At 38.4% G+C, this 24,017-nt stretch overlaps 1 protein-coding gene across 1 annotated transcript; it reads left to right on the plus strand.

Moving 5' to 3' along the window:
- The first annotated feature begins 5,764 nt into the window (after nucleotides 1-5,764).
- Nucleotides 5,765-23,502, plus strand: LOC146466267 (dipeptidyl peptidase 2-like). The gene is made up of 11 exons (XM_085127567.1): nucleotides 5,765-5,942; nucleotides 7,050-7,186; nucleotides 9,447-9,610; nucleotides 10,602-10,740; nucleotides 11,508-11,595; nucleotides 12,330-12,388; nucleotides 17,576-17,866; nucleotides 18,438-18,594; nucleotides 19,812-19,876; nucleotides 21,547-21,617; nucleotides 22,050-23,502. The coding sequence occupies exons 1-11, from the start codon at nucleotides 5,792-5,794 to the stop codon at nucleotides 22,129-22,131; spliced, it is 1,404 nt and encodes a 467-aa protein (XP_084983693.1). The 5' UTR covers nucleotides 5,765-5,791; the 3' UTR covers nucleotides 22,132-23,502.
- Nucleotides 23,503-24,017: the final 515 nt, after the last annotated feature.

The raw sequence follows: 24,017 nt of genomic DNA on the forward strand, positions 1-24,017 counted from the left end.
ATGGTGCCATGAACCAAACTTTAAGCTCATACAAAGCCCCGGAGAAAGCCTTTTCGTATACTAGCTCCAGCTTTTCACTGAGGAACGGCTTAGAAGCGAACTAAATCTGAAATTTTAATTTCAGAAGGGCATTTCCATACCTTTTCGTCGGCCATCGTGAGATCTCACATGCTTCTGCGGTTAGCGGCTTTCCACAAACTTTCCCGTGTGGGGATACCCTGAGTTAATTTTTAGCGCATGAAATGGAAACACTCAACGACAGCGAATGAAATTTAGCGAGAGCGAATGAATATCAATGTTATCGAATAAGTATTAGCGACAGCGAATGTAATTTAGCGAAAGCGAATGAAATTTAGCGATAGCAAATGAGTATTAGCGACAGCGAATGTACAATTTAGCGATAGCGAATAAGTATTAGCGACAGCGAATGTAATTTAGCGATAGCAAATGAGTATTAGCGACAGCGAATTTACATTTTAGCGATAGCGAATAAGTATTAGCGACAGCGAATGAACAATTTAGCGACAGCGAATGTAATTTAGCGATAACGAATGTAATTTAGCGACAGCGAATACAACTTAGCGAATATTGAAACATTTGGACGACCATACTAGCAATCGCCTTTATTACGCCGGAACGAGCGGACATGGTATTGACTCGGTATATTGCTAGAGCGCGTTCCACGTAAATTTGGGTCATGTTAGAAATAAACTATTAACTAATATGAATTGTTGGTATAAAATATGACGCCCTACTCTGCTGCTGTTTGTTTTACACGTTTGTTTGGTGATTTGGTATAAAATATATCAATTATTAGCCGAAAAACGTAGCAGCAAGTCTTTCGTCAGTTGTCAGTACCAGCGAGTATAAATGTCAGTTGTCGGTTAAATTTTATGCTATTTGTCAGTTGTCAGTTAAAATTTTGGCTATTTGTCAGTTGTCAGTTAACCCCATCCAGACCCTCCTATAAACATGTGGGCAAACAGTGAATCAGATAGGTCATTCTAACGTTCCATACAATGGCAACAATGAAACAATACTGGATAAAAATATCCTTTCTGGGGGAAGAATTAGCTAATTGAAAAAAACAATATCACAAAACCGTAAATTTATTAAAATGCTGCTCCTCTATGAATAATGACGGGTTTTTATTTTGTACCAAGTTTTTCTTCTCAATTCTTTCAATGCTTTTAACTATCTTCTTTTTCCACTACCAGCATCCAAATGCTATCTTCGACTGCGTTCCTTTTTAATTTCCTGTGATTTTATTTACCTCGTGTACTCAGAGAACGATACCTATAATTTGGGAAGATGTAAAGGCTGGTTTTCATATGATCGCGGATCGCAGATCGCAGATTGCAGATCGCAATAAGGTCTGCGATCGCCTGCGATACTGCGATCGTGATCGCAGACGATCGCAGAAGATAGAACCACGTTCTATCTCCTGCGATCGTCTGCGATCAATTGCGATTGTTTGCGATCTGCGATCTGCGATCCACGATCATATGGAAACCAGCCTTTAGATAGAGCATGGTTCTATCTTCTGCGATCACGATCGCAGGATCGCAGACGATCGCAGAAGTAGTTTCCATATGATCGCAGACGATCGCAGACCTTATTGCGATCTGCGATCCGCGATCATATGGAAACCAGCCTTAAGAGCCTACTTTTCTCAACGGATCCTTGGTTATAATTTGTTCTTTTGAATCTTGTAATTCAGTTGATCTTTCATTCAATTTCACTTCATATGCTAACATTCCCATCAAGAAAATTTAACAAAGACGTGCTATATAATTCAAATTGAAAATTCGTATTTTGGTGAAACATGGCTAAGCCCCCTCTTGATTCTTAAAAAAAAGACTAGTTGGTTTTACGTATTGACTCAAGAGGCCTCAGTATAGTGGCACTGGTGGAATTCGATGTCCAGAAGCCATTGCAAAACAGATCTCAAAATTATATCAACGTGACCTGAAGTGCTTCTTGTTTTCATTTTTTTTTTTCTTTTATAGTTTAATTTCACTTCATATTGTATCCAGGAGCCATAATCAGGGATTATAGTTTCCGTGTTATCTCGAGAAAGGGTTTACCTAAGACCAGGAATCCGGAAATGGAAATCCGGAATAAAAAAAAAATATAAAAATTCGTCAACATGAAAATTTCAACGAAGGTTAAAGCCACTTGGGAAACAGTTTTTGTCGCTTTTGAAAAATTATAATAGCCGTCAGGGGCCCAGTAAAATTTTCAAAAGTTTGCCTTAGATTTCAAGTGCTGAGGCAGTTGAGTCACTGGTTTGGAATAAAGGTTCCCAAACTTCAAACGTACTCTTAAAATACCCCAACACCTCTTCCTTCTCGTCACGTTTTTCCTGCCATAGCAAGTAGAGAGACAATAAAAAAGGTAACTAGAGAAAAGAATCAGGGTTGCGTTTATCACTCATCAACTCTTCGCAAGACTCACTGTCTGCATAATAATAAATTCTTGAAACAAGTCGGTATTGGGGTGGCTTAGGTTTCATCTAAAAAACAGCTTCGAATTGGCACCGACCCTGCAAAGATAGCGGGCAAAGTTATTTATTCATTTATATTAACTCATCCGTCCGTCCGTCTGTCCGTTTGTTCGTTCGTTCGTTCGTTCGTTCGTTCGTTCGTTCGTTCGTTCGTTCGTTCGTTCGTTCGTTCGTTCGTTCGTTCGTTCGTTCATTCATTCATTCATTCATTCGTTCCTTCGCTCACTTACTCACTCACTCCTGGTTCTGTCATGTCTGCCGGCATACATTCGTACGTTCAGTCATGTATGCATGTATTCATTTATCCGCCTTTTCAAAAAAGAGTGTTGAGCTGCCGGTACAAAGGAAACGCTTTATGGTGGTGGCCTTTTTTGAAATACAGTAAGAACTTCAGGAGCCTGTGAACGATTTCCCAGAGTAATCACAATAGCAGGATGTAGATAACAAATTATTTCATACCCTCTAATTCCCGATACCTTGGTAGCCGTAGATCTATTGATTTTGATTTAGAGGTAATAAATCTAAATATTTTAAGCCCCATTCCCACCCTTATGCCCAAAAAATTTGTTGAGCCATAATATACGTTAGTCACAATGTTATGACAGGTGTAAAGATATATTTCCATTGTGACCATCGTTAATGCGTTAATTTGCCTACTGTACCTGTCAATATACCACCAATCGTACACATCTCTCGCTCCTAGCTCTTCCGAAAAAACGAAAATCCCCTACTCGATCACAAAAGCTAATCAGCACAGGCCCGTAGCAAGGCTAAAACAACTGAGGGGGCTTAGCAAAATGGTGAAACAAAATTACTCTCCCTCCCCCCCCCCCCCCTCTCGTCACTCAGAAACAGACTGATTTGGGAGTTTAAGATGCAACGAGAACATAAAAAATCCCGGTAGATTTAAGCCCCATTTACACTACAGAAAATTTTTGGCACGGCTCGGATAAAAATGGCACGCGTACCCAAAAAAAAGGTTCGGCTCGGGTAAATTTTGTAGTGTAAACGATTTTTCCGTACCAAATTTTATCCCTGCCGACCCAAAATTTCACCCGTGCTCGGCCCTTCTGAAAAGGTAGTCCGAGCACGGGTGAAATTGGTACGCGTTCCCAAAAACTCGGCCCGGCTCGGACGAAATGTGTAGTGTAATCGATTGACCGTGCCAAACCAATTTTTTCCTGACGAGCCTTCGTTACTGTGGTCAGCACCATCTGTTGGAGCATGTGTAGTAATTCCATTCAACATGGCGGAATCGGCGCGCCCTGCAACAAGCAAGTCACCAAGAAAATCTCACGGTCACTCTAAGGAAGGAAATGATGTAAAGGAATACACTCCTTGTCCCTGAATACTGTTTCTAGCAACTCAAATCAGTGACCATTACGTGTTAACATCCAAAATCGTTGCTCGATAGGACAGTTACAAGGCAGCATTGCTGCTATGACAATGAACATATTTGCGTCTTCACGCCTTTTCTATTATTCTGGAAAGAAGAAAAGGAAGAGAATAATTTTCGACGTCCATGCGACAAGATGTGTGGCCTTTTTAGAAGTAGACACTCCAAATACTTCTCACCCGCCATGTTTGAATGAAAGAAGCCATAAGCCGCATGCGCCCTAAGGAATAATCGCGTACGCTACCCAAGATGTTGAGCCTTTTACCCGTACCAAAACATTTTCTCACGCCGCTTAGCACGGCAGAAAAAAAGACGTGTAAACAGGACATCAGTGCTATAGTTTTTGGTACGTGTACCATTTTTATCCGAGCCGTGCCAAAAATTTCCTGTAGTGTAAATGGGGCTTTAGTAAGTAAAACAATTAATAACTTTTCACCTGCATCACACTCTTAGGTACATGTTTTTGTCTTTTCTTTAACGTGGACTACTACGTGAAGTTTCCGGCCTAATTTCACCTTTGAAGGAGGACGTAGACAAACGACGACAAATTTTTCTTTCTCTTTTTAAATTTCGAATCGGGCAGTAAGAATCCGACTGCAGGATAATTTTTTTTCTCTGGTCTTGAGGATTTATTTGTGTGGCTTTTTTGTGTGACAACGCGGGAACACTAAATTGTTATAAACTAGGGACATTTGTATTGCTTAAAGTGAGCGGATGTCTTAGAAAACAAGTAGTTTATTTCGACAGCTTTCACGGCTTCAGATTGGTTGATTTCAATCCATTTTGATTCTTATTTCCGATTCACAAGATAGGAGTGCCTGTTAGCGAAGAAAACTGACAGGTAGTGAAAAGGCACTTGCAGCGTCAGAATGCAACATTTATTTGTTTTAATTATATATTTTTGGGCACATTGCCTTTTAACTTCCAAAAATTCTGGAAGGCCTCAAGCCCCCCCCCTGCCCCTCCCCCCCACTACGGGCCTGCGGCATATGGCAAGTTACACAGAAAAAGAAAAATAGAAAGAAAAGAAAGTATATCCTGATTTACTGATTCTGTGTATTTGATTTTATTATCATCGATAGGTGTCGTTCTGGTGTGTTTTAAAGTTTTACGCTTTAAAAGGACTGCCTCGGAATACTAACACCATAGGCTTAACTGCAGCAATTGAAATCTTAGGCAAACTTTTGAAAATGTCACTGGGCTCCTGACTGATATGTTAATTTTTCAAGAGCTATAAAAACTATTTCCCAAGTGACTTTAACCTTTGTTGAAATTTTCACATCGACGAATTTTCATTTTTGTTTTTTTACTCCGGATTCCTGGTTTTAGGTTAATCTGTGTAGCACAGTGGCAACAAATTACTTCTCTAATGAAGAACATTTACTCTTAGGAGCAAGAATATGCTAAATTGTCCATTCTGTTAATTGTTAGTCATTTAGATCATTATGGGCCTCAACATAATCGTAAGGACGATCGTAAGCCAGTTTGAATTTCGCGAGGATCCTGGGATAAGGTAGCCTGCAATGCAGGCGTATTTTTGGAGCGCGCGGGAGCGCTGAATAATCCTTCGTTGCTGTCATCTTGGGCGAGGAAGCGCGAGAGAGCTGGAGCGAGTCAAAAGTGAGGACGGCTGGCTGAGAAATTAAGGAGGGGGGAGGGGGAGAGGAGGAAAAATGTTTTTTCGCTCGTATTTCCTTCCCCCCCCCCCCTCCCTCTCCCCCTCAGCCTCCTTCAAATACGCGAACTAAATTTATTATTCAGCGCTCGCGCGCCCAGGCAAGATTCGCCGTCACGCAACTCTACGTTCGCATCACCTAGCCGTGACAGCTTTATCAAAATCAGTTGACAGTCACGTGTCTCACAGGACTGCGCTCAGTTGAAGCACGAAAATGACTTGGTTATGTTTTTGGCTGTGTGTGGGCGCTTTCTTTTCCTTCGCTGGTGCTATCGTTCCGTACAAGACGGGATATTTTGTGCAGAAACTTGACCATTTTAATTTCGTGCAAGATCTGACGTTTAAACAGCGTTACCTATACACAGGTAAGTGGTTGATGAAAAAAAGCCTGCAGTTCCGAAGAACGCCAAATTCTGCACAACTGCCTCTTTTAATTAACTGCGTTATATATAAATCCATAGTCTGCACGACTGCTGCTTTTGCATAAAGAACATACGGCAAGATTTCCGGGATCCGCACAGCCCTACATTGACGTCATGGCAGCCATGTTGGTGGACCTGAACAATAAGACTTTAATTTCTCCTCTGGGAGTTTACTGCCTTTTTTTTACCGTTTCTTGTTTACTGTTCATGTTTCCACAGCTGTTAAACACAGACCCACATATATCTACCTGCTTAAATAATAACTATTACAGGGTTGTCAACCTCACACGCCTTCAAATATGGAGAATATGACTTCCCCGGCCAACAATCACAGTACCAAAAACAACGCTAAACATTTCAAATTTTCTAGTGAGAAACTCGAGGACACTGGTTTCATATTTATTTACTGACTGAAAATACATTGTACAGTTCCAGAAAATATCCATACTCCCCCCATGGGGGGGGGGGGGGGATGGCCACATTACACAGTACCAAAAAAAAAAAAAAAATAAGGCTAAACATTTCAAATTTTCTAGTCACAAAGTCTAGGACACTGGTGTCATATTTATTTACTGACTGAAAATACATTGTGCGGTTCCGAAAAAATATCCATACTCCCCCTATGGAAGGTTTTTTGTTTTGCACCCCCCCCCCCCCCTCTGCCCAGAAAATTCCAGTTTAGCTTCATACTTTGCTTCTAAATTTTTGGCTTCAAAGACCCCCCTCCCCCGTAGGAATTTTGGATGACCTACCATGGGGTGGGTATGGATTTTTTCCTGGAACTGCACAATTTGTAGCTCCATTATTGCTACAGATAAAATTCATGGCTCTATCTCTTATTATGTACACCAAATCTTTGTCCTGAGTATGTCCTTTATTGGTTATAAGCAAAGTATAGGTGAAGAAGGTCTTGATAAGCCCCAATAAAGCACACTTGTGTTAAGTCCACAGCTTTGTCAGTTACAGGTGTATTCATTTGATAACTGCAATGTTTCAAACATGTGTCATGGCCATTTACTATTATCATAACTATCAAAGATATCTTTGCAGATCAGTACTGGGATAAAGAGGGACCCATCTTCTTTTACACTGGTAATGAAGGTCCAATCACTGGCTTCTGGGACAACACTGGCTTTATGTTTGAGGCAGCTGAACAGTTTAATGCCCTGGTCATATTTGGTGAACATGTTAGTTATAGTTGTTTATTATTGGTCACATTTGTGTTGTGTTTTAAATAGTACAGTGTTTAGTTACACATGCAATTATACTGTACCAGCAATTAATTCCAGCGATTAAAGTTTGAGGTATAACATCCCAATACCTTGGCTTCTTTACAGTCGATGATCTAGAAATTGGATGAAATTTCATTTAAAATGAGTTTGTGTTGACAACAGAGCTGCGTACTTAAAATGATTTGTGTTGTAAACTAAATAATTTATTATAACTATTTATATATGCATGTGCATACAATTTTTATTTTTAGTTATTTATTAATTCAAGATTAACATTTATATTTATTATTTTACCAAAAATTGCATTCTTTTTGTATTCTCTATTTAACTGGGCTTCTGATAGGGTGCGAAAAAAATTTGGAAATTATGCGGCACTTTTAAGTCTCATTATGTGGCAAGAAAGGTCTACTATGCGGCAAATTATGCGATTTCATTTTAGCTAATTTATCCTTGTTTTATTAGGTCTAAGAGGAGCATAATCCATTTTTTTGCTGTTCAAGAAGCAATTAGAGCACAGATAAATGAAGAAACAGCTGAAATAAATCATTTGTTGCCTCATTTCAAATCATTGAAAATCAGATATTGCTAATTTGGTCAAGTCAGCATTTGTTGCTTCCCATCTGCATTTTTTTCCGCGCTCTGCTTGTACGTGTGACTAGGCTTCAAGCTTGAAGGTCACAAACTTTCGAAGATGATCAACCACTATGTTGCACAAAGAGTAAAACAACAGACCATTGTCAACATGAAAAATTCCTTTGGGGTACTTTCTTTCCCTGTCTTTCACTACTGCTTTCGCCGAAATATTTACAGGAAGGTGCGATCTTTTTTTCTCCTGCGAAGAAGCGCTCGGCATTTTAACATCAAACTTATCCATAATGAGGATGTCTGTTTCAGTTAAAACAAAATAGCTAGTACATATTGGAAGCGACTTTCGAGCACTTTTCACACCAATACCTACATCGCAAGTATGAAGGGATCAAATGACATCTTGAAAATATATCAATGATTGCAGTGATTGGTGTATTTACATAAAAGGATTGTTTATTCCGTGCCAACGATCACTCGCTTAATATTGAAAACCAGCACCAGGTCCCCAACGTCTGTTGGTTCGCTTGTTCAATTCCAAGGAAGGAATGCTTCCAGGTGATTTTTGACACCTTTTGAAAGAAAAAACTCCTTGAGATAACATTCAAATTATCGGAGAACTTAACATTAAGCAAGATTTTTGCTCTTTTTTTCTTAAATTGTGCGATTTTGTACAAATTCTGCAATTTTTCATGAATTATGCGATTTGTTGCGATTTTAGGTCAAGTATGCGAAATCGCAACATCGCATAATATCAGAAGCCCTATCTATAATTAATTTTTAATTTTTGGGCCACAGTAAAAACTGACTGCTTACTTCTAGCAGAAAGTATTTTTTATTTAACCCAGTTAAGGTGTATACAACCTAACAGCTTCAAACAGCCAACTAAATTAAAGTGCAAAAAATGTTATAGGGCTGGCTTATGTAATATAAGAAAAAAACCTGGGCCCAGTTGTTCAAAGCCCCATTAAGCTAATCCTGGATAATTTTAAGAAGAATTTTGATTTGAGTTAAACTACTAAACAATAATAAAATATTTTTCAAAAATATTTCTGTCCCTCAGTTTTGACTTTGACTTTTCTTTACCATCGGCTTAAAATTGGGTTTTTAACGAGCGAGCTGAAAACCTTGGTTAACTTTTTTAAAATCGTGGATTAGTGTTAATCGGCTTTAGAACAACTGGGCCCCGATCTTAAGCTTATTACCAAGATGGTGTTTTGAGATTTACACTTAGAGTACTAGATCGAGCTGCTGTGTTTCATCGATTTTTTTTTTGCACAAAGGAAAACAAAAATCAATAACATGGTTTTGAAAAATTTTAAGCAAAAAAATTAAACCTCAACATTTGAGGGAAGGTTAATTAGTCAGCAATCTTTAACATCAAGATGTTTTTTTAAATAATATAAGCTTATAGTTTTGTGCCCGCAATTTTATTTTTTTGTTTTTGTTTTAAATTCAGTGTTTAAAGTATGTAGTAGATGACTTTGTATGTATTGCTAAAACAAATTAAAATGACATACTATTTTTTTACAAATAAAGTCACTAGATAGTACTTGCTATTTTACATATTTTTGTTTTAATTATTAATTTGCTTATTTATTCATTTATTTATTTATTTATTTATTTGCAGCGTTATTATGGAGATTCTATGCCCTTTGGTTCAGAGTCATTTGAACATAACAACGTTGGTTACCTTACCGTAGAGCATGCCTTGGCAGACTTTGCTGTTTTGGTAACAGAACTCAAGATTCAGTTTGAAGCAACAAAGACCAAAGTCGTCGCTTTTGGCGGAAGGTTAGCACTTTATGAGGCCAAGCACAAAAAGATTTTGATGTTAGACCAGTCTGTCGCTCTAAGAGTATGATTATTATTATTATTATTATTATTATTATTATTATTATTATTATTTTATTATTATTATTATTATTATTATTATTATTATTATTATTATTATTATTATTATTTACAAAGCTGTTCTCTGCAGAGTTGTTAAGTGCACTGTCACTAGTCATTGTCTCAATACTCAGTCAAGGTCTACATGTGGTTACATCAGAGAAAGGCCAGAACATTTTATTGACGGCATGAAAGTGCTCTGAGTGTACCTCTTCCCCAACCAACTGACAATCATTGCCACAATTTCATTTACTTAAATTGCACCAAGCCCAACTATTCATTATATTTGCTACACTAATTTCTAAATATAATACCATACGTCAGATCACTAAGGGCCTCATTTGAATCTTACTGGAAGAAATTACCATTTTTTATTGCATAACTTTAATTACGTAATATATAGCTCAGGTAAGACACAAAACGATGCCCGCTTTGTTTTTCGGTCTGTTTCATGCTCGATTGACATTCTCACTTTTTGTGTTAATCAGACATTGTTTACTTCCAATGAGCTGGTGAGAAAATGTAGGGCAACATGGGCACTTTTTGCATTTCAAGTAAGACTGTCTGCCTCTCCTTATCTGGTCAAAAATGGAGATATAGCAGAAAGGGACTAGTGGCAAGAGTAATGCCATGGTAACATCAAATGGGTGTCATTTTGTTTCTTACCTGATGTACATTACTGGTGCCAAGTTTGAGTTCAGCATCACTCCAATATTTCCCAAGATAGATTTTGATATGATTTTATCTTTACAGTGAGATGATTTGTGATGCTATCAGTTTTACTTAAATATTTCTGGAATGAGAGAAGAAATTCAAAAAAGGTTCATTAAATGTTTTTCTTCAGATGCACTTAAATTAACTAAATATATGTTAATCCGTTTAATAATTTCAGTTATGGTGGAATGCTCAGTGCCTACATGAGATTTAAGTATCCAAATGTGATTGATGCAGCTTTGGCAGCAAGTGCGCCAATTTACATGGTTACCTTTCAGGGTACTGAGAGAGAATTCTTCTTTTCTGCAGTAACAAAGGTGATATAACCCTGAAATATATGAGTCATTTAATTATGACATGGTTTTAACACTTTTCTTGAAAAAATAATCAACTGCAGAAACATCTCATCCTTATCATTATTATAAATAATAGTGGATTATTAAATACATGTAATAATGGACCCTTTGCAGCTTACGGTCACATGGCACAAAATCTACCATCCTGGGACATCCAAAACAAAGCGACTTGACATGCCCCCCCAGATATTTTTGAAAATTAGGGTCTCTAAAATGGCCATTTCATGCAATTTGTGTAGTTTTTCAACATGTTTTACGAGCCATTTATTTGTTATTTGTAGGATTCATGGCATGAAAATTAAGATTCTTTTAGGAATTGGCTGATTTTATCAAAAATTCAGAGCTTGAACACAAATGTGGGTTTTTACTCAGTTGCGGTGGGTCAGCGGGTTTAAACGTTCAAATGCGGGCCAGACCCACCCGGCGCAGGTCACTTGGGGTCTATGCTTTCCTATAACCACCTTGTTAACATAAAAGTTTCAAAAATGTGCTTCCTGTCTTTCCATTTGTTTCTTAAATACAGTCAACTCCTTTTATTGCGGAGACCCTCGGAGCCACTAGTTACATGTAGTGTCCAATAGCGAGAGTCCATAATAGCGGGAATTTATGCTGCTGTCCGTATTATCAGGGTGTCCGTAATAGTGAGTTGTCCACAATGCGAGAGTTTACTGTATTACTATTTAATTTTAAGTATTTCTTTCTTATAATTATTACGTTGTACTTTCCAGGACTTTTATAATGCTGATCCCAGCTGCCCTGGTTATGTTGTCACTGCTTTTGAAATGATTGAGATGCTAAAGAATCAAGGGCCCAAAGGTGTGTGTACATGAATACATGAGCAAATTTAAAGGAACTGTTTATCATAAATTGATCCACTACAAACAAATAATTTATACGTAATAATTATGAAGACCATTTCTTACAATGACTTCAAAAACTCATTAATAATTCATAAGCACATTGACCTATCAAATGGTCGATAAAACATCATGTGCAGTGGTTTTAAAACCGGATAAATCCTCCTTATTAGTATGCGGTGTTTAATGTTTTTCTCGTATGCTAATTTCCAATGCTCACAAAAGCATCATTGTTATGAACTCTCTTGACACACGCTTTTCCAGGAATGTTTTTGAAGCCGTTCAAAAACTTGCAACACATGTTTTATGAGGTCTAAAACCACTCGGCTACGCCTCGTGGTTTTTAAAATCCCGATAAAACACTGCTGCTCATGTCTTAAACATTTAACTTAATAAATGTGTGAGAGGTACATAGAGGATAAGCTAAAGGAAGCTTATCAGATTTTCTCTGAACTTCGTTCCTAGATGGTGCAACAAACTGAGGTATTGAAAACCTCTTTGCATCTCATGCTTGCCACCTTTAGCTTGCAAGCCAGTGAAAACAGCAAAGATTCTCTAAATCATCCCCTTTTGATTGGCAGATTTTTCCTGTATATGGGAATTGACACCTGCAACACTGTAAACTAAAAAACTGTGATTCCATTTATATATCAGTGTATAGCTTCAATGCATTCTTATGATTCTTATTTACAGGACTAGCAGAGATCTCAAGGACCTTTAAGCTTTGCAAGCCACTTGAATCAGTTGCAGAGGTAATTGAAGAGGTGTCTAGAAAGTAGCTAGCTAAGTGAATTCTCATAAACTACCAGATTCTCCTTTGAAATTACCTTGTGTTTCCTATGTCAAAAAGGGGAGAATTTAACATGAAATCAAGAGTCACTAATAGGGCCTTTTACACACACTACTTCAATGAAAATATTATTAATTATAATATTTATTGGCAGCCTGATGTATAAATTATTAAATGTGGTAAAAAAAACTACATGCTATTAAGGGAGAAATTTGGTTTTAAGGTGGCCGAACACAGTTTGCGCGCGCTTTACACATTCTGTTAGGTGATGCTATTAAGCGCGCGCGAGGGTTGTGGTAAGCAAATTACTATCGATCCCTCGATTTTATACCAAATGGATCACAAAGGTAATTTTTGCTCTTAAAATAACTTAGTTTCTGGTTTGTGAATCCTTCTTCATTTATCGCCGAACAAAGAAAGTGAGTTCACAATGAGCTAAGCCTTTTTGTACGCTTTTCATCTTTGCTGAGAAAACCTAATTAAAAGCCACGCATGCGCATTTGAGCGAAAAATTGTGACTGGTTGTTTTAATGGAAATGAACTGTTTTCTAAGGAACCGCTCGTTAGAATTTCGTGAAATTTGACAAAACAGTAGTTTTCTAAAAGCGTAACTTGCCTACTAACCAAAAACAAAATCTAACGGAGGGTATCTTCAAAAAACATTAAAGTGCAAAACCAACATTTACAGGAGATCTGTCTGTTAAAATTACGTGGAAGCAGCGCCACTATGTCAGTATTTTGTGAGTTTTTCTGGATACAAAAAATGGAAAAAATCTAACGAGTGCATTTTCTAAAAATTAAGAAAAACCATTATTTGTGGACAGTTAAAAGCTTGCTGTGTTGCCATGGCAACGGCACCTTGCTCAACAAGAAGTATCAAAATTTATTCCTTCTTAGTTAATCTTGCACCATAGTAATTTCGGGTACTCAGAAGTACGTAGTTTTCAAATAACGTTTACTAACACTTGTGTACTGGATAACTGTGTTCGGCCACCTTAAAATAAGTTAATTCTAGTATTGTATGAAATTTTATTATTGTGTAAGAATCACAGCTCCTGCATAATTATTTTTTGATCTTAAGGTTGAAATTTCAAGAAGTAACCTATAAGCTACAACTCCACTAATTCCATTAAGATGTCAAGATTATAGAAATATTTCAATAAAACAAAATGTAGGACTTTACTTTAATGTCTGATAGAGTCTATTTCCCAAATTGTGGCCAATTTTGAGCAATTTTGATTTCAAGGTCAATTTCCACTTAAGGTTACCTTATACCTTCAGAGTTGTCTCGCGTCCAAGCGATGTAGCGCGTCCAGTTGAAACTGTAGATACCTAAACCTCTATATCAAATTAAGGTTACCGGATACCTTCGCATGTGTCCTTCGCGAAAAAAAATATTTGCGCGCTGTCTTAAATGCAACAACCATAAACTATATATCAGTACAAAGCTAATAAAATGTACTATCCGGTAAAAATTATTTCGCTTTGATTTTTTCTAGCCGTAAGGAGAGTGCGTCCCAAAAGCCCAAAACGACCGATGTCTCTTTGAGCGAATTTATCGGGTATGGAATTCGACCGCAGAATCAAAACTACTGCATCATATCAATCACAAGGCATTAATCTTCAAAACTGTGTGAGGCTTTTTCGATATTCCTATTGGTTGCTTCGCAATTTTACTGTCAATTTTGACGATCAAAAATTCACCGATACGTTTTACGACGAAGGCCATTGCGGGAGATCAATTTTACAAAACGGAAATCTCTCACACAGCTTTTTTGCTCGGTGTCTTGGGAATCTTCGGGCCAAATTTCAAGGCAATCCGTCAAATCCTTGTATCGTATAAATTGCTTTAAAGGAAGCGCACTCGCGTAAAAACGAAGTAGGCTTTTTCGCTTCTAAAGGTTTACTAGCCTGCGAGCAAGCTCTCTTGGGGGTGGGGGGCGGGAGGGAGAAAGAGGAGAGAGCTTGCAACGATGTCTCAGGAATTTTCATTTCTGCGTTGAATTTTTCAACGCAAAATGCTGATTGGTGGATATTGAATTTGGTGCTTACGTCATTGCTCTTCGCGTGCGTCGTGTTGACAACACAAAAATGGTGGCGGAGTTTCTATTTGTGAAGGTTACGAGAATTTCTCTAAATAACTTAGGTTTTCTCTGGAATTAAAACCCGAGCAAAGTCAAGCTGCTAATGCTTTAATTCAAAGTCGCGATGTTCTTGCAGTTTTACCTACGAGATTTGGGACAAGTTTGAGGCCAAATTTAAGCTTTTGTTTGGTGTTTGGCTCAGCTGAAAAAAATATGAATATCTTTCAGCTTACGCCACAAATTAAAGCTTTCTGAATATATTGACTCAATTCCGAGTGCTTCGGTACGGCGTTAGCAGCGAACTGCCAGTTTTTTAGGGCAACGTTCTTTAGAAGCGCAACGATTTCCTTTTGATCTGGCACTCTCACGTCTGCGGCTTTGCTATTCGTTCATAACATCACCAATTTCACATGAGTTGAGTGTTCCAATGAAACCACATTGTCGATATTGAGAATTGCGTCCTCGTTCTCGGTAACCCGGCTGCAAAATTGAGATCCTTCCGATTTCCTTGCACTGCTTCTTTTTTCCCTGGCCGGACCGTGTCAAGTTTTCGACATTTTTTATGTCCAGTAGTTTTGTGGCGTTGACACTGCAGTCGGCAAGATTCGCTTGACCCTTGGGACGACATTTGATTTGTGACCTCGACCTTTTGGTCAATCGGCTTTTAGTGTGCTCACAATTAAGTAAAATCCTTCACTAAATTTTCTGATTTTTGTGGCACTCGGTAGGCATACTCGATCAGAGAAACTACAGTTTTTGTCAGCAAGGATTCCCGTTTTTCGAAGTGTATATTGTACCTTTCACATGTTTGTTTACGTTTGCTATTGTTTTCGGTTAGCGCTTATTGGCCAAATTCTGACAGCTAGGACAGCAGGGAGCCGCGGGAGTATTGGGGGCGGCATTCAAATTCCTGAGACATCGTTGCAAGCTCTCTCCTCTTTCTCCCTCCCGCCCCCCACCCCCAAGAGAGCTTGCTCGCAGGCTAAAGGTTTACAAACATTTCACGCCCTTGCTGCGCCATATTTCAACACTGTGGATGCCGCCGACATCGAAAGCCAATAGAATTACAAGAGATCTACTGCTGAGTCCCCTGAGATTACTGGTGTCGCGCCAGAAAAATTGAGTGCGTGACTGCAGTTCTATTACAGTCAGAATTTCTCGGATTTCCTCGCGAAATGCCGGGCAGAAAAAATTCTTCGAAGAAAAGGAAAACTGCAGTGGCCTCGACAGTGAGCCCCATCGATCCGAAAGAACAGCTGCAGGCAGAAATGCGGCCACTGGGGTACGTTGAAGGACTATTTATATATTCCATTGTCCATGCGAATAAATTGCCGTCGCAAGCTTGCAGCTCAATATCCGAGTTTTTCTGCTTTGCAGGTTTGATGGAGATATTTTCACCCGCAACCTGGAGGCCAGCGTTGAGCGCAATATGTGGGGAGGGAAAGGGCCTCAAAGAACTCGATATATCGATTATTGTACCTGGGCTTATGCGCTACGCGCTTATGCCGTTTCGGCAAGAGTTTTTCGCCATCCTTCATCGGAAACTTTCTTCTTCTTTTTCTTAGGACCAGTTTTCGTCTTAGTTTTCAATCACGGACTCTTTTCTTTCTTATCTTTCGCCATACACGATTCGCAAAACGAACACAAGCGAAAACTTGGTGTGAATAAATCACAAGTTGCAAACGTAAACAAAAGGAAGAGAGGCGACATGAAATGAACGTCTCCGGATGTTTTACCGCGAGAAACATCACGGGAAGCCCAGACGCTGACAAAGTTTAATTGGCGGGTGATGGAATTTCATTTGAAAAAGCTTTCTTGTTGATAATTCGCGCACGCCTCAAGATTTGTAATATATATTTTTTTGAAAATGAAGCGAGACTAGAAATGTTTAATTTGGCCTCAAAATTTTTTTTGGCAATAAAACGACTCTCGAAGGTATCCGGTAACCTTAAAGCTTATAGACGTGGCTATCAAACTATACCAAGAATTTTGGAATAAAATGAATTGTCGAATTTTTCACGACCTCTAAATGCGAGCGTCTGAATCACCTTTTTAAAGCTACAAGTCAAAGCGAATTTTGTTTTTCGCTAATTTAATTTGCTTCTCAGTTTCCTGACCCAAAGCGCTAAAAAACGTGTCTGCGTTTTGCCATATTCAATCGCAATGAAAAGTTATTGAGCATTTTTGAAATAGGATGAAAAAAATGTGGAGTGATCGTACAAAAATGGCTCTCAGAGAAAAACTATTTCGAAAGAAAAAATTCGCAGACACGGTTTTGTTGTTTATATGTTAAACTAGCAACTGTCCAAATTTGAAGGCAAACGAACAAATTCCCTTTGACTTTTAGCGCTTTGAAGTGGCTCCTCCAAGTAAAAAAATTGATTAGAGAAAACAGCGCTAAAAATTCGGCAATTCATTGTATTTCAAAATTCTTGGTTTAGTTTGATAGCCAGCTTTATAAGCTTCAATTTGTTATAAGGGTGTAGGTATCTACAGTTTAAACCGGACGCGCTACATCGCTTGGACGCGAGACACATCTGAAGACACCTCTGAAGGTATAAGGTAACCTTAAATTATATTTTGACCACTACGCCAGCTCTTGCAATATAACATGTATTAGTCAGTTATTGAAATAATTGCGAAGTAGCACAAATAAAATGAAGTAATATTTTCAAGTAAATGACATTTTTGCATTGCCGTCGCCGTTGCTTAAGCTCTCTGTTGAGTCGCACCTTGAATTTAGAAGATCAAATCAATCAATTTGAGAAAAATATTTTTTGTTGATGATACAGTAAGCCTGCAAGTTGAGTTTTGAAAAGTGACTGATAAGGATTAATATGTTCTGTGTCACAAAAATGAAAAACCATGTCTGTATGGCTGTTGAAATGTATACAGCTTGTAAATGAAATGTTATCTGATATCAATTATTGATATCAGTACCATATGTAGGTTATGAAGCAGCTAGATGACAGGTACAGGTATTTTAATTCTATTAGAGTTCAATATTTTTCCGACAATGGCTTATTAACCTTTTGTCAAAATGATGGTAAAACCCTTTTTTTTAGATTCCGCACTTTTTAAGTTGGATTCGTAACGCCTTCACCACCCTTGCTATGGGTGACTATCCATATCCTACCGACTTTCTTGCACCCTTGCCTGGGCATCCTGTGGATGTGGTGTGTAAAATGATGGCCAGTGCATCATCCAAGCTTGAGGGTCTTGCTGGTGCCACAGAGCTGGTATACAATGGAACCAATGGAACACTGCCATGCCTTGACCCAGCTACTGAGTATATTGATTGCGCTGATCCCACTGGGTGTGGTCTGGGACCAGAGAGCCAGGCCTGGGACTACCAGGTGTGAAAAAGGAACTGTTTTTTGTTTAAAAAATGTGGGATCTTTTTCTTCACATACAAATCTGAAGGAGCATAAATGATCATTGGCTCCTCACGAAAAGGTTTATGCCCAAAGTGTTTTCCAAGGCTTGGAATTTTTCTTTCAATAATTAGCCTTTTTCAGCTAATTGCCAGTCTCTCTGTTGTATGTGCCTGATAATAATTATGTTCCCCTTTGGTGCAAAAAATCACTTGCACCACCCACACCAATTTTTGTCCATCGACACTGTTTTGGTGTGCCGGAAAGGATTTGTGACAATATCGTGTTTGATTTTAGGTCTCTGGCCCAACTCAATGTCCCCGTTAAGCCCCCGACTCTTACAAGACCCCATTCAGTTTGGAGCTCAACTTCAAAACGTTTTAAACACAACCTTGCCAAACCAGCCCATTCCAGGCTCGACGATAGTGAAAACGGTGCTGTCCAAACTCTCCCCAGTTGACTTTTAGGTGACTTCCTGTATGCCCCACAATCTGGTGTCTGGAATAGGCTTCATAACAAATTTGTGTGACAAACTTCTGTGACATTTTTTTAGGCTTGCACTGAGTTGGCACTGCCTGCAGGTTCCAATAACAAGACAGACATGTTTCCTGTTCTGCCGTTTACTCCGAAAATGAGAGCAGACTACTGCTTGGAAAAATGGGGAGTGACTCAACGACCCGACTGGACTCCCATTCAATTCTGGGGAAAAGGTTTGTTTTGATAGAGGTTTTTGTTCAGTCAGTGCCACAGACATACATGTACTCTGAATTCTTCTTACAGTCCTGCGGCAAACCTATGACCTTCCGATTACAAGTTCAATATTATCTACCACTGCGCATTAAAAGACCGCTAGGCCATTCAGATCATAGCAGTATGTGGCATGTTTGTCACATAGATCTAGTTTAAAGGCCTGGTTTCCACAATTCCTCTATAGCTTAGTCGTAGACAATCCAAATTAGTTACCAAGGCAGGGTTGTTCGAAAGGCGATTAACGCTAATCTACGATTTAAAAATGATCAAGGTTTTCATCTCGCTCGTTAAGAATGGTTTTAAAGGCTAATTTCAAGCTCAAGGAAAAGAAAAGTCTAAATCAAAACTGAGGGCCAAAAATCTTTTGCAAGAATCTTTATTGATTAGTAATTAAACTCGAACCAAAGTTTCGCGTTAATCCAGGATTAGCTTAATCGGGCTTTGTTTTACTGGACCCAGAAGGTCAAGAACGTTTAACTTTTATTGGGAGAAGACGAATTTTCTTTCCCGAGTATGTCAGTGTCACTGACTGCAAAAAACTACCATTTATTATGTTATAGTGTTAAAACATAACATCACAACTCTTTTAAAGTGCAAAGTTTGTATTGTTGAAGAAGGGCTGAATAGCCTTTACTCAAGATTCACTATTTTCGTTGACAGAACTCATCAATGCACCTCATACTAGCAAATGCTGCTTACTTATCCCACATGTCAATCTTTCTCGTGGCCCAGGAGACACGTATCACAGAAGGGGAGGGAAATGGGAATACTTCATGTTATATGGGAAGTAATTAGACCGTTCAGTACTGCCTTCCTGCTTTTTTCAAATCCTGTGGTATGTCTGTCCAATGCATCCCTGGATACCCCCGATATGGCTCTTGGTTTCACCACAGTTGACTTGGAATAGAACACCAAGGTATTGAGTATGGTCTACTAGAGCTTTGCTAGAGAATGTGGTCTCGCTGCATTGTACCTTTCACATTCACGTTGCAGCAATTACTACGAGCTAATCATGACCTCTCGCGACTTGCTCCCTGGCCATGAAGCCCAGTCGCTAGAGCAATGGTTGATCAAATAAGGACATCATTTTTCCGATTCCCGACCAGTTGGTGTCATGTTCAAGTAAATAGAGGATCCAAGACATTGTATTGTTTTGAACTTTTATTCTTTCTTTCAGATATATCTTCAGCTTCCAATATTATTTTCTCCAATGGTGACCTAGATCCATGGAGACCAGGAGGGGTATGTTGAACTCAACAGTAGGCATCTCCTCTCTACATGTGGCATAACGAGTCTTAATTGAAGGGCTCGAGGCTTAACCGAATTTTAGATCGCTTTTTGCTGTTTTGGCTCAGATTTGTTGTAGTTTTTGCTTGCGGCCTTCAGTTCCTTTATATTAGGAAACGTTGCCTCGAGATTGTTTTGCTTTTTTGCAGTTCGTTTGGAATAAAAACACATGATTATAGGCAAGATTTCCGTTTTCATCACAAAACGAAGCTCGCAAAGCAAAGCAGCGATAAAACATCGAGGTTACGTTTCCAGATAGAATTAATGGAAAAGGAAAAAAATCCAGTGAATTTAAGCTAAAGCCCTTCAATTATACTCCTGATATTCTCAGGTTATTAATTTTTCTCACTTAGGGAATACTTCTGGAGTCCGAGTGAGAAATTACTTGTAATCGCGTTCTGACGTGTTTTCTTAATTACCTATTTTCATTCTAGAATCGTTAAAATACCATTCCATTCATTGTGTTCCTTGGGACGGAAATTGAACAGAATCGACGAGTTTTTATTCCTCTTTCAAAATGGTCCTTTTTCGTTAATCTTTTTTATATCAGTAATTCTAGTCATTTACATTTGGTCCATTCTCATTCCAGAGGAGACCAAAAAACACGCCCTTGGTGATCAAGAAACCGTCTAGGGACTTCCCTTTCTCCTGGTTACGTTTTCTCCCTTCCCCTCCCCGAATGGGATCCAAGTCCATTGCAAGGAGCAATTTGTGGATGGTGTTTTTCGTAGAAAAGGTTTTAAAAAAAAGGTCAACAACCCCACACCCCTCAAAAAGCAAGCTTAATAGGTCTTTATTGTTCATTAGATTTCAACAGTGCCAAACGAAGCAAGCAATGCAAGTAAAAGCGAGTTTGTTCAAGGGTGTTTAAACCATGGAAGAATATGAGCATCAAAACATGTTGATTCTTGTGTTTTCTCTTCCATTCTCAGCGTTTGAATGGTTTTGATCCTTTGTATTTTGCTTACATCGCTGGCGAATGTCATGGCTAAGGGGTGATAACAAGTACCCTAGCCACATTTATACCGGAGCTCTTCCCCCTTCTATATTATAAAAATGTTTATTCCTTAGGCTGTGTTACAGTGCTGAGCGTCATACCGTTACCAGTGGCTGGCGTTTTTTTTCTTTCTTTTAACATGTTTTGACAAATCCTAGCAGTATGCAGGATGTTTGTCCCATGAACCGAGTTTAATGGCCTTAGCTCCCACGAGTCTCCTGTAGCTCAGTGGAAGAGCATCCGAACTAGTAATCGGAAGGTCTTAGGTTCGAGTCCTAATAAGATGGAATACTCGGATTTATTTATGCCCGTTTCACTCACTGAGTAATACATCATTATCATGTTTTGACAATTTGCTGACGGTTTTCGTATCTATCAATATCATAAAACAACAAATAGGAACGAGCCAATCGAGTCGAGGGAAGAGCACAGACAAAGAGAGAAAAAGAATCTAGGTTGCATCTCCTACCGTACAAAGTTTTCAAAGTATTTTTGCAATTTGCAGAAGTAGGCGTAGCTTATGTAAAATGTTAAATGAAAACAGTTGCAGTATTTTTTTGTGCATAGCATGGTGATAGTGTTGATATTTTGATGACGAATAATGATTGTCCCGGTTTTGTGTTGTTAGGTTCTGGAAGATGTGTCCCCGACACTTGTCGCAGTTCTGGTCAAGGGTGGAGCTCACCATCTTGATCTCAGGTATATTTTCTCATGATTTTTAGCCCGTTACTGATTTGTATGTGATAATTTTTATTCCCTCTTTGCAATTACTTTTGAGTTTCCCAGGTAAGGACCCACTAATGCAGTGACTCACCTAAAATAGCGGTAAAATTTGACAGCTGTTAGTATTACTACTTTATTCTCGTCACGTCTTGTTTGATTAAGTAAAGATATTTATAAGGAGAAACATGATGCTGGTTACCATTTGGGACTTAAAAGTTTAACCTCTGACATTGGCAGTTACGCAACCCAGTTTTTGCAACCCACCCCTGTTGACTTAAAATGGACGAAAATGTGAGTTTGTTTTCTTAAGGAGGTGAAAAATCCTCAGAGGGTGGTTTGTCTGTTTTTGTTTGTTATTGTAACATTTCTGTAGATGCTGACTGTTGTATATTTTTGTTTGTTTTTCAGAGCATCCAACCCCCAGGATCCACCAACAGTTACCCAAGCTCGGGAATTAGAGCTACAACTGATCCGTAAATTTTTGCAGTAGATGCACGTCTTGTAGAATCGTAACATCTCTCAAATAGGATTTGAAGATTAAAATAACAGTGGCTTACTAAGCTAAATTAAGTTAAGTGATCGGAAACGTGAATAATTTTTTATATTGTAGGCATTCTGGGCTAGCCAAGAGCCTGGTTCTTAAAATTTACATTGCAAAAATAGCCTGCTTAAACAAGACGTTCTACTGTAGAAGAGACAACAGCGTTTGAAGTTTGCACGTTGTTCAGTCAAGGTACAGTGTTAAATTTAAGCATCCTCTGAGATGACCATGCATTAAAATGTCATTAAAAAACAGAAGATTACCGCAACAATGAAAATAAAAATTCGTAATTCGAAGATTGGGCAAATTTCATCAGCACAGCTCGTGGAAAAGACTGGTGTTTTTTTGAGAACTTCATTATTGCCAGGCCAGGCTCTTTGCATGCCGACACTTCTCGTTTACTTTGTTTACAATGCCTAGTCTGAAAATTAGATAAATTTCAACAACAATGCTCGTAGAAAAGAGTCATGTTGCTTGTCACTTGTTTACATTTATGGATGACAACGTGTTAATCGACAAAAAAGCTCCTTCGTTGTTGAACGTACCAGTTCACGAACTTGCTAGCAATATGAAAGAGGATTAAGACTTATTTACACGTACCTTTAAATAGACCCTTCTCCAAAATGACGGAAAACAGATTTGAATGAGTTAAAATTGAACTGAATGAAAAACTGATACCAGCACTGGAAAGAGCACCTTTAATTTACTTTAGTAACCTTGCGAAGTTTCAGCATATTAGGTGTTATATCAGCTTAGGAAATGTAGATGAAATTTGACAAATTTACAGACGTTTGTATGACTGGGGTTTACGTCATACCCCCAGTCATACAAACGTCTGTAAATTTTTCATTTTTCTCGGCCGATATTACACCTGACATGCTGAAACTTGGCAGGGTTACTAAAGGAAAAGTGCTCTTTCTAGTGCTGGTATACGTTTTTAATTTTAACTTATTTGAATTTTTGGCCGTCATTTTGGAGAATGGTCTATTGCGCCAATGTGGCCCAATTTGACCAAGAAAATGAGTGAGTGGACGAAAATCATGCCTGAGATTTTTTGAATCAGGCCGATTTTTACTGCTACACCAACAGAAAAAGAAATCGGCCGTCAAATTTTAACGTGTTAATTGGCTCACGCGATTAAACTTACTAATCGGCCGATAACTCAGTGTTATACTTGACGTGTAGATTATTCTTTCATCGACGAGTAAGAAAAAGTGATACAAGTAGTGACCCGATCAATTTATAAGGCAGCCGCCTAGTAATAAGCAGAGTTCTATGAAGTTCACAACAACAAATTAATAAAATAAATGCAATAAAGCTTCTGATTGTGTAACTCTTGAGAGTTTGTTTTGGTTTTGTTTTCGTTTGGAAATGTTTGTAATTTTCGCTTCTTGCTTTTAATGTTGATTTTTTGCCAAACAATGGGAGAAACTGTTAAAATATGAATAAGAAATTTTGTAACCGATGATGACTCAAATTGTTATTGCTATGGACCTGGTGATTTAATCCGTTGCTAACGGGAAATAACGTATTATAGATTAAGAAAGATGAACGAAACACCGGCCAAATGCTAGTCACCAGCAAGCTTACCTCTGTAACTTGAAAGCTGGTTACTAACGAATTGTATTTCGAGCATAGCTGAAGACCAAGAAATTCGTGTATAATACAGTTGATTCAATGGTTTTAAAGAGGCACTGTCATGGAGATTCTGCTGTGGGTTGGTCAGAACTACTCAAATATAAAATAAGAATCTCTTTTCTAACCTATGAAATGATTGCTCAGAGGAAGAATGAAATACAATTTTATTTGTTTTTAGTGATTTTTCCAAAACGCTG

The sequence above is a fragment of the Pavona decussata genome, unplaced genomic scaffold, assembly GCF_977016875.1.
Source record: "Pavona decussata unplaced genomic scaffold, jaPavDecu1.1 SCAFFOLD_149, whole genome shotgun sequence".
In the NCBI taxonomy this organism is placed as follows: domain Eukaryota; kingdom Metazoa; phylum Cnidaria; class Anthozoa; order Scleractinia; family Agariciidae; genus Pavona; species Pavona decussata.

Bases quoted from the DNA above. Each gene is read 5' to 3' on its own strand.
- LOC146466267 (XM_085127567.1), top strand. From the start codon at position 5,792: ATGACTTGGTTATGTTTTTGGCTGTGTGTGGGCGCTTTCTTTTCCTTC. The intron at 7,187-9,446 runs GTTAGTTATAGT...ATTTATTTGCAG, and splicing joins TGGTCATATTTGGTGAACAT to CGTTATTATGGAGATTCTAT. The intron at 17,867-18,437 runs GTGTGAAAAAGG...ACATTTTTTTAG, and splicing joins GCCAGGCCTGGGACTACCAG to GCTTGCACTGAGTTGGCACT.